This window comes from Crocuta crocuta, unplaced genomic scaffold, assembly GCF_008692635.1.
Source record: "Crocuta crocuta isolate KB4526 unplaced genomic scaffold, BGI_CrCroc_1.0 scaffold866, whole genome shotgun sequence".
In the NCBI taxonomy this organism is placed as follows: domain Eukaryota; kingdom Metazoa; phylum Chordata; class Mammalia; order Carnivora; family Hyaenidae; genus Crocuta; species Crocuta crocuta.
The window spans coordinates 686947-700484 of record NW_027531900.1 but is presented as its reverse complement, the minus strand read 5'-3'; the positions used below and the strand labels follow the sequence as shown (position 1 = coordinate 700484).

General features: G+C 56.9%; 1 protein-coding gene across 1 annotated transcript in view; it reads left to right on the top strand.

Moving 5' to 3' along the window:
- Positions 1–6889: 6889 nt before the first annotated feature.
- Positions 6890–13538, top strand: part of BICD2 (BICD cargo adaptor 2) — a 36460-nt gene continuing 29811 nt past the window's right edge. Inside the window, exons 1-3 of the mRNA XM_077773950.1 lie at positions 6890–7181; positions 7493–7565; positions 9089–9140. Coding sequence (XP_077630076.1) covers positions 6890–7181; positions 7493–7565; positions 9089–9140 — 417 coding nt within the window. The remainder of the gene's footprint in view (positions 7182–7492; positions 7566–9088; positions 9141–13538) is intronic.

The following is a 13538-nucleotide window of genomic DNA, read 5'->3' as shown; positions in this document are numbered from 1 at the left end:
CATGGGCCTTTTTGTTCCCCCCTAAAACTCACATGTCAAAATCCTAGTCCCTGGTGTGACAGTAGAGGTAGGGCCTAGCAGAGGTGGTAAAGGTTAAATGAGCTTACTAGGGTGGGGCCCTCATCCAATAGGGTTAGTGCCTTTGTAAGAAGAAGGAGAAGAGACACCGGAGCTCACTCTCTCTGCAACATGAGGACACAGGGAGAAGCTGGCCGCCTACAAGCCAGGAAGAGGCCTCACCAGAACCCAAGCATGCTGGCACCCTGATCTGCGACAGCCTCTCAGACGGTCAGAAATACAAGTCTGTTGTGTAAGCTGCCCCGTTCGTGGCATGTCATTTTGGCGCCCAAAGCTGGCGTGGACATGGGCGGTGTTGGTGGCACACTTATTAAAGTGCAGTGCTCCTGCAGGAAGATTTCTCCTCCTCCCCCCTCCCCCTCAGGACCCCTCCTATTCCTGCCCCCTGAAAACCCTGCCCCAGTCCTGCCCAGGGCGGGTGCCGGGCACAGAGCCCATGCGGCCAGGAGAGGGCACCTACCGCCAGGGTCCTGGAAGCGGACTTCCAAGTCCACCTGCGCTCAGTTTTGCATGTCAGACCTTGTAATTTGAAACACTTTCTCCCTTCCGTTCTTCATATTGTCTTCTGGACCACAGATTGTAAATTTGGTGAAGTCCACTTTATTTTTCCTTTTATTTTTGCTATGTGCTTGTGGTGTCACATGTCATATCCAAGAAACCAGCCACTTATGTTCTCTTCTAAGAGTATCGTAGCTTTGCTCTTCCATTTAGGTGTTTAACTCATTTAATTCCACATCTGCTGTGACATGGAGTTCCAGCTTCATTCTGTTGTGTGTGGACTATCTTGTTGTCCCCAAAGGATTTGTTGAAAATCAACGGACTCATAAAAGTGTGGGGTATTTTCTGTACTCTCAGTTTTACTCCATTAATCAATTTTTGGGGGCAAAAAAGAGAAAGCAAGCAAGCAAGCCAGCTGGAATTTTGACAGGGATTTTGCAAAATCTATAGATCAATTTGGGGAGTATGTCAGAGCTTCAAAGGCCAAAAGGGGCACTGTGGAGAAGCAGAAGTTCTTGCAGACAATCTCGACTGTTGGGTGATAATTCCAAATGGAATCTGAAGCAGGCTCCAGGCTCTGTCAGCACAGAGCTCGACACGAGGCTCGAACTCACAAACCTTGAGCTCATGACCTGAGCTGAAGTTGGACACTTAACAACTGAGCCACCTAGGTGCCCCAGGTAAAAAAATGATTTTTTTAACGAAGATAATGTCATTCCAACATTAAAACATTTGAAAATTTTTATTAAAGTAATTTAAAAATAGATGCAGAAGTCTAGAGCATAATGAGCAGCGTGTGCACCCACTACACTCCAACTGCCACAAACAACTGCTTTGTTCATCAACCCCATTGTCCCTTCTTCCGGATTGAAACAAACTCAAAGCATCCTGTGCTCCGTCTGTAAATACTTTGGATGCATTTATATCCCAAAGGGCATCTTCTAATGTAGTAATCACTACCTAAAATTAACAATAATTCCTTTTTGAAAATGATTAAAGAAAAATAATTCCCCACACCATTCAAACCACAGTGATTCCACTTCTCTTCCACTTCTGTGGGTAGTGTGCAAGGCCCAGTTCCAGCATTGGGAGCACAGGGACCCTCTCTTCTGTTTCTTCCCCCCACTTTGCCTTATATCATGTTCAGTTCCACTTAGTAGTATCATCTTTCTAACCAGGGTAGTTGGGTAATTTTCATATACGTCTTAAAATACCTTCCTTACAACCATTTGTTTCTTATGAATATTAATGTGAAGATCCTTACCAAAATATTAGTCAACCAAATTCTGCTGCATATTGAAAGGATTATATGCCATGACTAAATAGGATTTATTCCCACGATGCAAGGGGGATTCAACATATGATAACCAACCAATACAAGACACCACATTAACAGAGTGAAGGGGGAAAAACCCACACGATTATCTCAATTGATGCAGAATAGAAGGGAGTTTCCTTAGTATGATAAAGGCCATATGTGAAAAACCCACATGAACATCATACTTAACAGGGAAAGACTGAAAGCTTTCTTCCTAAAGTCAGAAGAAGACAAGGGCCCCTGCTCTCTTCAGGTTCTATTCAATATAGAGTCTCAGCCATAGCAATTAGACAAGAAAAAGATATAAAAAGCATCTAAATTGGACAGGAAAAAGTAAAATTGTCTTTGTCTACAGATGACATAACCTTCTTTGGAGAAAACCCTAGGTCCCACACCAACACCCAAAGAAACCATTTGAGCTAATAAATTCAGGATAGGATACCAAAACAACACACCAAAACTCAGATACATTCCTGTACAGTAGCAATGAACAAGAGTAAACCAAGGAAGGAATGGTTTGTAGGCTGAAAATTGCAAAACACTGCTGAAAGAAATGAAACGGCATAGAAGTGGGAAGACATTAAGTGTCTCTCTCCCACCAGGGCCGGGGAGCCAATCGCCACCCGCAGGTAGGCGGGGCAGCAGCGCCCTGTAGGGCGCGGGCGGGACTACAGCCCCCACAATACCCCTGGCGCCAGCGGCGGAAGTGACGGCAGTGGGAGGCCTGCCAAACTAGGCCAGGGCCTATCACGGCGGGGCGGCGGGGCGGCGGGGCNCGCGTGCGGGGGCCCTGGCCTCCGCGGGCAGGGGCTGCGGGTCGGGCCGAGTCGCCAGCCTGCCTGCTTCTGATTGCGGGCCTCGGGCACAGTGGGGTGGTGTCCTCTGCGCTGCGTGGTTTCCTGGGCAGGGGCATGGGGGCGTGGGATGGATGCAGGTAACGGGTTGGGAAAGGCCAGGCCTGGGCCTCCATCACCTCCAGGCAGAGCCCGTCTCCTCTCTGGGGGTTTCTGCGTTTTCCGTGAGCGCCCTGAGGCCGAGAAGGGGCCCAGACAGGGGGTCCCCTTGAATGTGGCTATCTGCGATAACTGGGGTCCCGCTTGTCCCTCCTAGGCTCAGCTCCGCGACTGCCTCCCCCCGCCCCCATTACTTCTCTTGGATGCAGTGCATTTCCCGCCTACTTCCTATTTTGGCTGCCTTGGCTACCGTCCCAGGGTCCGGTGACAGGTCTGTGGGTGTTTGTCATCGAAGAAGCCGTGTGTCTTCTCTGATTTTCGCTCTGGGATGAGATGGGACCCCTCAGGCTACCTGCGGCCTCATGGAAGAGCTGGGCAGGCCTTCCGTGAAGTAGTCCTGGGTGACTTACACAGCCACTTCTCTCCCAGTTCTCTCTGACTTCTCAGCCCTGTTGTGGGGGGTGGGCAAGGAGAAGTTGCTTTACGGGTAGAACAGCAGGGTTTGGATCCAGGCCCTGCTCATTGCTGGTGTTGTGATCGTGGGCTTAGCTCCTTCTTCAGCCTTGGCCACCCAGAAGAGGTTGTGAATTGTGTACTTGCAAAGGCCGAGCATGGTCAGGTGTGTGGCCTGGTGGTTTCTCCAACAGCGTGTCCCTTCCCCGCCCGACGCTTTCTGGTCCTTGGTCTTGGGACCCACCATGCTTGCTGCTTCCCTGACTGCCCACGAGATGCTTCCTGGCATCTCTGCTTCGTGGGTGGGTGCCTGTACGGTTCAGAGCCTCCCTGCCTGGCTGGGGAGACCGGTAGGTTCCCCTTCTGATAGTGAGGAGGAGGGAATGAGTTAGTCCGCACAGGTACCTAGATCGGTGCTAGGCAGAGCAGGTGTTTGGTTAGTATCCTGACTGATGTGGAGGGGGAGGGACAGATGGCAGCAAATGGGACCTGTGGCTCTGTCATCTGTTAGCAGGTACCGGTGCTTTCTCCCAGCCAGGTTTGACCGCACTGCCTCTGCAGGAGGGGTGGCACATGGCCCCTCCTCCAGGGGTCCCATCTTGGTGTGTGGGGTGAGGGGATGCACCTGCGATGATGCAGGGAGGCAGGATGGAGTGGCTGAGAGAATACGGGGCAGGAGCGCCTTTGGCCCCATTCTGGTCTNCCCACCCCCCACCCCCAGCAGCAAGCACAGTCCCTTTCTGTCTGCGTTCATGAGCTCACAGTCATGCCCGCTTTAGGAAGGGACCAGAACAGACTGTAGCAGAAAGAACTAGTCCGCAGTTAGGGGCCTTTCAGTTGTCAGCTCCTCACTGTCACAGGCACAGATGTTTTGCTCAGCGCAAGAATTTTGGCTGCGTTTTGTGGGGTGTGTCTGGAGAGTGGATCCCAGGGGAGTCAGGAAGGTGGTGTGCCAGTGTCCACACGTGTTCTTCAGGTGCCTGCTCGCTTAGTCTGATGTCACGCCCAGCTCCTGCACGGACTGGCCTCTTGGCCTTGGACACGTGGCTTTGCTGTCCTGAACTGGAGTGTCCCCCGCTGTAGGCGAGGGAACAGTTCAGCTGACGTCCTGGCAGAGGCCAGAGGAAGGAGCCTCAGAGCGCCGAGGACGCTGCCAGGAGGCTTGCAGCAGCTCACGCACACCCGTGCCGGCCCACGTTCTCAGCAGCTTATGTAGTTTAGCCAGGATCTTACTTGGATAAGTGAGCCCTTAATTTAAAAAAAAAAAAAGTAAATAAATCAAGATTTGAGGAGACAATATTTTTGTTCTTTTAAACCTTAATTTCTTGGGGGCACCTGGGTGGCTCAGTCAGTTGAGCATCCGACTTTGGGTCAGGTCATAATCTTGAGGTTCGTGAGTTCGAGCCCTGCATCAGGCTCTGTGCTGACAGATCCTGGAGCTGCTTCAGATTCTGTGTCCCTCTCTCTCTGCCCCTCTCCTGCCCGTGGTCTGTCTCTCAACGGTGAATAAATGTTCAAGATTAAAATTTCTCGAGCTAAAGTTGGTTCAGTTACTGACAAATTGTATTTCAAACAGAGGCGTTTGCACCCCTGCCCAGCCTTTGCAGGTGGTCCTGCCTTTGAGGGAGGGAAGATGGCTGGCTGGTCACAGGTGAGAGCCCTTGCAGCCTGTCACTTGGTGAGTGTGAGTGTGTACCCGACACCATGGTGTGTGTGAGGATGTGTGTATGGGGTACCCACTGGCCCTTTTTGCCTGAATATTTGGTAGTGATTGAGTCCGGCTTCACAAGGGCCCACTCCATCCCAAGGCCCACTGTGTCCCCTCCGCACTCTGGTGGGGCGGACGCTTGCATGCACTTTGGTCAGCCATGTGGTGTGGCCATGGCCTCACCTCACTCCACGTCCCCTGCTGCAGCTTCAAGGGGGCAGTGTGCTAGGGCGGCAGCTCCTGCCTGCGGGGCTCAGGGATGTGAGGGCTGGCGACGGGGCGGGGTTCCCGTTAGTCTCAGGAAGAAAGGTGTAGCAGGAGGGTGGGGGCCGGGTCCCCTCTCTGCTGTGTGGGCCGCGGTGGGATCTGGTCCGTGGTCCCAGGAAGCGGCGGGTGGAATGTGGTGAGCCATGGGGTGTCAGGCTGGGCACGGTGCCCAGCACACAGTAGGTGCTTACTTAGCGTTTGCCAGGTTGTGTCGTCACCTCCTTTCCTCTGCCTCACTCAGGCCTGGCTCCCTCCCTGCCATCCCTTGGTCCTGGGCGCCAGGGCCTGCTGCCTGGGGCCGCGGCCCCAGCTTACGCAGCTCACGCTGCTTCCCTTTGTGCTGGCTACCTTCACCGCTCTCACCGCCCCTGCCTCTCCCAGCTCCTGGAAGGCCGGCCCGCCTGCCCTTCAAGGCCTGGGCGCTTCTTGGAGCCGCCTCTGCCTCACCTCTGGACTTGCCCCAGCCCAGCTCCCAAAACCAGCTTCCAGCACCTGAGTCCCTCCCATCCTGCACACTTAGTGGCTGAGCTGAGTGGGGGCATCTGCTCTGTGTCCTAGACTCCCTCCCCCCTTCCCTCCCTTCTTCCCTCTCAAAATCTCTCCTCCCAGTGATGGGGAAACTGGGGATGCTCAGGCACCAGGTGCCGTGAAGGTCTTTGCACAGTAGGTACAGCTGTGAGTCAGTTTAGCCCCACGAAGGAGGGTGCTGTGAGAGCCTCCTATGCCCCATTGACTCCCGCACACCCCACGCCAGCCTTGGGGTCACCACCTTGTTGTGTCCACTGTACAGCTGGGAAAATCAAGGCACAGAGAGGCCAAGTTTTCCTCAAGGCTGTGAGCCTAGGTGGCCTGTCCCTGAGAGGTCAGGTTCTCGCTGAGGAGGGAAGGGCAGTTGGAGGCCTCCTTAGGCGTTTGCTCCGGGCAGGAAGAGCCCTGACTCCGCTAAAGCCTGTAGGGATTCTCCTGGAAGATGGAGCATCTTCCGTGGGGCTGGAAGGCTCTGGGAGACCCGCTTGTGTGGCTGCCCACCGTGGGCACAAAGGGGCCAGGCTTGAGCTGGAAGGTGGGGTCTGGAGGGCCCCGGAGGTGCTGAGGTGGTCCTGCCCGCAGGGTCTGACCGTCGGGAGAGGCGGGTGCGGGCGTCCAAAGGTGAGGAGCACGTTTCCTGCCCGGGCTGCTGCTGGGTGCTCCCTGCTCTGCTGCCTGTGGGGTGTGTCGGGCAGGGGTCGTGAAGCAAACACAGGGGCTCTTCCGCTTCTCTTGAGTGCCGGAGTCCCCTGCAGTGCCTCTGCGTCCCCTCTTGCCCTGTCCGTGGTGGCTTGCTATGGCTGAGCTGCTTCACGAAATGAGGGCAGGCGGGAGCCTGAGAGTTTCAGCCCCAGCAGGTAAGGAGGTGCTGCGGCTGCTGTGCAGGGCTGTCGTCTCCACGCTGGCCCCAGCAGACAGAGTGGCCTGGCCCTCGGGAGCTGTGTGGCCCCGGCTCAGGTCACTCAGGTCAGTGCACCTGCAGCACACGGGCAGGCGGGGGTCGGAGAGCTGCGCCAGGTGGACACGCCTCCTGCTGGGCCTCTCCCGTCACCTCCGGGAGCCTGGCCTCGTGCTGTGAGGGAGGAGATGCGTTTCCCGTCGGTGAGCGCAGCCACTCCTCGGTCGGACTTGCTGCACGGCATCGGTGCGCGGGGTGAACTGCGACTGCACGCACGGGGGGTAAAGAAAGACGGTGAGGAGCAGGTGGTCAGCGGGCAGGGGCTGGCCAGGACCCCGCGGGCTCCGATGGGCACGGTGCTCCCGGGCCCGGGACCCCGTGTTGTCCAGCGTCCCGGGCAGGAGCAGGCCCGGTGTGGCCGCCCGGCGGTGTCCGGGCCCGGCTCTGCCCTGGCAGGAGGACCCAGAGTTGGGGTCGCAGGTGTGCAAGGCGCAGAGGCCATCTGGGCTCAGGCAGGTGATGGTGTCCGGGAGGACTGGGGTCTGGCTTCCTTTCGAGAGCTTGAGATTTCAAAAACCGTACGTTTGTTTTAAGAGAGAAAGTAGATGTGAGCGGTATCTGCGGGAATTACGGGGATCGCTGATGGTAGGCGTGGGCAACAGCGGGCCGTTTCTACTCGCCGGTCCTTCCTGTGCACGTGTGTGAGCGACGCCGAATGCCCTAGAGCGGGGGAGAGCGCGTCCTAGCGGGTTCTGAAGAGGCCCAGTTTCGCGTTACTCTCTGGGCTGCAGCTGCAGGCTTCCTCCAGCGGAGAGACTCGGTGTGCGCGGGTCGGAAGTCGTCCCCAGTCCGTTGCCGTGTCCCGTGAGATAACTGTGCGGTTTGTGTCGTTCGGGCCTGCTTTCCTAAAGGCAGGCTGTGTGCACTGCGCCCCTGCCAGAGGGCTTGCTCCTTGCGTGGGGAAGTTCGGAGCAGAGCGCAGGCGGAGGGGGTGTGCGGCCGGCGCGTCTGTGGCTCCGGCTCCGGCCGCTTCTCCCTGAGCACGGCTGCGCGCGGTGCCGGGAAGCAGGCGCGCTTTGCTCCAGAAACCAGGTGAATGCTTCATCGCACCCAGGGGTAACTTCTCCCATCTGACAAAGGTGACAGTTCCGCAGTGTTGTCCCGGTGCGGGCAGCATTGGGATTTCCCACGTGGCTCAGAGACGCTGCTCGGGAGACAGACAGGGGCTCTCGGAGTGCCTGGCCGTTTACAGACCGGACGGCGGGTGCCTGTCCTTGAGGCTGCCATCCCGCCTCCCACTAGGAGCCTGGAGCTGCCCTTCCTCCTCCCTCCTGCAGGCCCCCAGCACCCCTCTTATCTTTTTATGTTTTTCCTTTTTATTTANCCCACGAACCGCGAGATCATGACCTAAGCGAAAGTCGGACGCTCAACCGACTAAGCCACCCAGGCGCCCCTATGTTTTTCCTTTTTAAAAAGCTGGCAGCAGTGCTGTCTGCAGCTGATTCGTGGCCTGTCGTCTTGTGGCTGGGTGGTGGTTGTCCACACAGCACATTTGATTTTTTTTAAATTTTTTTAATGTTTTATTTCTGAGAGAGAGACAATGTGAGCAGGGGAGGGTCAGAGAGAGAGGGAGACACAGCATCTGAAGCAGGCTCCAGGCTCTGAGCCGCCAGCACAGAGCCCGATGCAGGGCTCGAGCCCACGAACCGAGAGATCATGACCTGAGCCGAAGTTGGACACTCAACCGACTGAGCCTCCCAGGCGCCTCCCAGCACGTTTGTCAGACCAGCCCTCCTGATCCTGCCCGCTGGGGCGCACGGTCGCCCATCAGGTGTATCCTGACTGATGCAGAGAGATGCCAGCTCTCTGTGACCCGGGAGGGAGGGGCTGTCCCTTGTCCCTGTTCCACAGGTGGGGACCTGGGTCCCAGTGGGGGTTCACGCTGTATGCTGCCAGGGCTTGATGCGGCCCCCGCTGGTCCCCTCCCTGCACCTTGGTTTCCTTGTTTTAGGCCGGCACATCCCGGAGGCCCAGCGGTGATGGAGCGAGTGTGGGCCTGGGACCCCTTCTGCAGGCCTCTGTCGTTTGCTCCCCGGGGTCCCTGGGCTCTCTCCTCCCTCCTTCCCCCTCTCGGCCCATCCCAGCCTGAGGGGTTCCCTGGGTGGTCTGAGGGAATGTTGGCCCTGGGTGGGGGCAGGGGAGAGCCAGGCGGTCTCTCTGCTGTCGTGAGCCTGCAGCTACACCTGCTGTCACAGGTGTGACCCCGGTCAGTGAGGGCAGACCCCACAGCAGCCTGTAGGCAAATTCCCACAGTGCCTGATGTCCCCCCATGTTGTCATTGTGGCCAGCGTGTGAGGCAGTCCCTTCTGCTGTAACACCTGTTTCAGAAATGCGGATTTGATCCAGAAGCGGGCGATGTTTGAGGAACAGTGGGAGCTGGTGGGAGCTCAGCCTTTGCTCACATGCGGCCTGGCCCCCGGAACATGGCAGCTGTCCTTTTTCTGCCCCTGGACACCACGCGGGATCCCACAAGACAGACCTCACGTGTCTTGTGGACCTTAAGCTCTTCCTGGTTGTGACCGTTTCTCTGACTTTTCATGTTTGTGGTGACCTTGACAGTTTTGCCTACCGTCCCTCAGTTGGGATTTGTGTCCTGTGTTTCTCGTGGTTGGGGTGGGGCAGGGGTTCCTGGGAGGAGGGTCACAGAGGTGAGCGCCCTTCTCGCCACGTCCCACTGCGAGTCTGTGGCTGATCCCCAGGATGTTGGCCTCCATCCCCGGCTGCGTGTTTGTTGGGGTCTCCACTTTAAAGGCACCCCTTCCCCCTTTCCAAACCCCTCCTGGATGGGAGCTTCTATGTACATGGTTTGGGATTTTTCTGCATGGAAGACCTGACTCCATGCTATTGATTTAATTACCCGTCCGCTGGCTCACGTTGCTGTCGACTTGCAGATAGTTAACGTTTGCGTTGTGACCCAGTACGGCTTTGCTTCGTTGTTCACGGGGTCCACTTTGCCCTGGGGCCTCCCGTCTGGCTCTGCCCCNCTCCCCCTCCCTCCCTCCTCCCCTTCCCTCTCCTTCTTCTTCCTCCCTTTCCTCCCTCCTCCTTTCTCCCCTCCCTCCTTCCCCCTCCCCTTTCTTCCCTTCCTCTCTCCTTCCATCATCCCTCCTCTACCTCTTTCCCTCCTTTCCTTTCCTCTTCTCCTCCTTCCTCCTTCCCTCTTCCTTTCCTCCTTCTCTGCCCCTCCCTCCTCCTCTTCCCCCATCCCCCCTCATTCTTTCTCCTTCCTCCCCTCCCTCTTCCCCTTTTCCTCGTCCTCCTCTCCTTCCTCCCTCCCTCCTCCCTTCTTCCCTCCTTCCATCTTTTCTTCCCTCCCTCCCTCCCTCCTTTCTTTCTTAGCAACTCCCTCCCGGTGCTCTAGGCTGCTCCCGGCTCATCCCGAAGGCTCCGCGCCCCAGGCCTGGAATCAGTCTTTTCTCCAAGAAGCCTGGTTTCTTTTACTGGAAAGTGGTGTTCGAAGCCAAGATCTGGGTGCTGGCTGTTTGCTGCTGCTGGACAGTCACTGCTTCTACACCCTCCCAGGAGACAGGTGTGTGTACGCCAGCACGTGTGCACACACGCGTCTCCAAACGTGTCTTTGTGGCACCAGCTGTGTGCGCACGAGTTCATGCTGAGGTCTCCGCTCTGGCCCCTCGCCGTGCGTCCTTCCCGCTGCCTCCCCTTGCTTGTCTGTAACCTCCGTCCAGCAGTGGGACACCTGGCTCCCCCACCCGCCACACAGGTGTGCACAGGACCGTCACAGCTGCTGCCTGTGCCCGTGTCAGCTGGAGCCTAGTGCTACATGCTGGTGGTCTTCTGTGCTCCACTTACTTCCAGACAAGTTACTTGAGCGAGTACGGTGTTCCCCATCCCCTTCTGTGAGGCGGCTTCATCCATTTGAAATACGGTCAGATTGTTCCTTAATGATTTTACATTTGCAATCGTTTTTCTGTGGGTGTAGCATACATAGTTTATCCGTTCCAACTGGGCATCTTGCTTGCTTCCCATTTTGCACGATTATGAATAAAGCTGCGGTAAAGGTCTGTGCAAGTGTCTGTGTAGATATCGATTTTCAACTCTCATTTGGGTCAGTCACTTACTGGGAGTGTGACTGCTGGATTGAATAGGAAGAGGACGGTCAGTTTCCTGAGAAACCACTAGCCCGCTCCGTGCTGCCTGCAGCCTGACCGCCCTCCTGCCGCTGTGTGTCCGCCCCCGGGTTTGGCCGCTCCCACTGAGCGTGAGTGGCGTCTTGGCGCCGTTGTGATTTGCGTTTCCCCAGTGACGGATGTGGAGCAGCTGGTCATGTGCTGTCTGGGTGTCTTTGGTGAGGTGTCTACTCTCCTCTGCCCATTTTAAACTCGAGTTCTTTCTTATTATAGCATTTCAGTTGTTTTCTTTTTTTTTTTAATTGAGAATGGTGCTTTCTCTGTTTGGGTGCAAGTCCTAGTTTGCAGGTAATGCCTCTCAGTCTGCAGCTGCTCTTTTCACTCCTATAGGGGCTCTCACAGAGCGGTTTTCATTTTAGCACCACTTGGCTTGTGCGGGTTGTACTTTCAGTGCTGAGATCTTGGTCACCAAACCCAAGATCACAGTGATTTTCTGCCGTGGTTTTTTTTTGTTTTTTTTTTAATGTATATTTTTGAGACAGAGAGACAGAGCATGAGCAGGGGAGGGGCAGAGAGAGAGGGAGACACAGAATCCAAAGCAGCTCCAGGCTCTGACCTCTCGACACAGAGCCTGACGCGGGACTCAAACCCACAAACTGCAAGATCATGACCTGAGCCGATGTCAGACACTTAACTGACTAAGCCACCCAGGCGCCCCATTCTGCCATGTTTTCATCTGGAAGTTCTGCAGGTCTGTGTTGTGTGTTGGGTCTGGGCTTGGTTTCGAGTCACTTTCGGAAGGACGCAGGCATGCCCGGACTCACTTGTTTGCAGGGGGTGCGGTGGGGTGCCGTCGTTACCGTGCTGTTTGTTCGAGAGACTGGATGACCTCCACTCCGTGCGGGTCTGTTTGCCGTCCGTGGGCTTCTGCAGGTGCCAGTCTGTCCCGCTGGTCTCCGTGGACGCCCTGCTGTCCTGACGGTGCGGTACTGCTTTTGTGAGGTTTCCACCTTTTCACGTGCTCCCTAAGCCCTGTGGGTTTTGTGCTGTGACTGTGCATCCCCTACTGGGGTCTGTCTCTCCAGGTCTTGAGCCCCAGGCTGGCGAAGTGCGTTGTGGCTACTGTCAATCCGTGGTAGTTGTTTATTTTTTTATCTTGGGAAAATATAATGGAATGCACATGGTTAAAAAGAAAAACAACCAGTATGGTTGGTTACCTCCACGTAAGTTTCCTTCCCTTTGGGCTCCGCTCAGTCAGGGTTGACTTTATTCCTGATAAACCAGCCCAGTGAGCTGCTTAGCTTACTGTTCTGTGCACTTGACCAGGTGGCAGTTGGTGGCAGGGGTGTGGAGTCAGTGGTCAGACCTGGGATCCTGTCCCCCTTGGGTGTTCCCCCCGGGTGGGGCCTGGCTGCTCTGTCACTACAGAAGTGTGACAGACACACCCCGTTTGGGTGTCCAGTGCCTCCGCTGCCCTTTCAGGTGCCCACCACCCTCCGGGAGCCTCTCTCCAGCCTGTGGGGCCCCCAGGTCTGGCTCCTCATTGGGTGCTGGTGCTGGGCTCCACCCCAGAGATGCCTACCGGCCCCTCCCCGTGCCTGTCCCTCCTCTTGGCCAGCGTCAGGACAGGTCTGCAGAACCCACTGAATTTTTGGGCAGCCCAGGTGCAGCTCCCACACGCTCTTGCTGCCAGGCACACCTCTTCCTCTGAGTTCTCAGTGCTCACCTCCCCTGGGGGTGCCTTCCTGTGCCTGCACCAGCTGATGTCTGGAATGCCTGCCTGTGGTCAGGGCCTAGATGTGGCCATAAAGCTTGGGACGGAGCACGGCTAGGCCAGGGGCTTGGGTGGCCGTGGGCTGCAGTATGCAGAGTGGCTGCTGCACACGAAGCAGGGCTGGTGCTGTCGTGACGGGCTGTGAGCTGGCCCTGGCCATCTCTCTGGGGTGGCATCCTGGAGCTGTGACTGGACCACGCGCACATCACAGACAGCACGGGGGGTCCTGCTGGCCTCACCCCTCTGGCGAACCTCAAGGTGCTCAGGGTGGAGGGGCAAGGCTGGGGGACCAGGCTGTGGCACAGGGTCCTGGCTGTGCCCCTGGGAGGGTCTCACCTTTCTTCACAGGCAGAGCCGTGTCCTCTTTGCTCGGGGAGTGGCAGCCTCTCGCGGCAGGTGATCCTGCATCAGCTCCTTGGGACGCCTGCGGCCACCTCTGCCCAGGTGACCATGGCAGAGTGCTGGGTGTGGGGGACGCTTGCCGCGGCCACAGCTGTGGACATGTCTGTCCCAGTGTTGCAGAACTCGGGGTCCTGAGGTAGTCTCCAGCCGCTCGCTGACCGTGTAGCTTGCTGGGCGTCCCTTCCTGCATGAGGCTGCTAACGGAGAACACACGCTGAGGTTAGAGACGGAGTGAGCCCGGTGTTTCCAGCCTGGGCCGTCCTGGACAGCTGCCCCTCCTGCTGCCGAGGGAGGTTTGTGCCAGGCAGCCAGCTGCGGCGGGGACACCAGGGCCCGTCCCCTGGCCCTAGGGCTGCGCTCTGGGTCCCTGGGTAGCAGAGCTGGGGTCGCAGGGGACCGCTGCCAGCTTGGGGCTCAGCTGGCCGGAAGCCTGCCTGCTGACACTGAGGCAATTAGGGTGTAATCTTCTCTAAATGCACCCGATTCTGGCTAAATCCCTACCGCCCAGGAGTG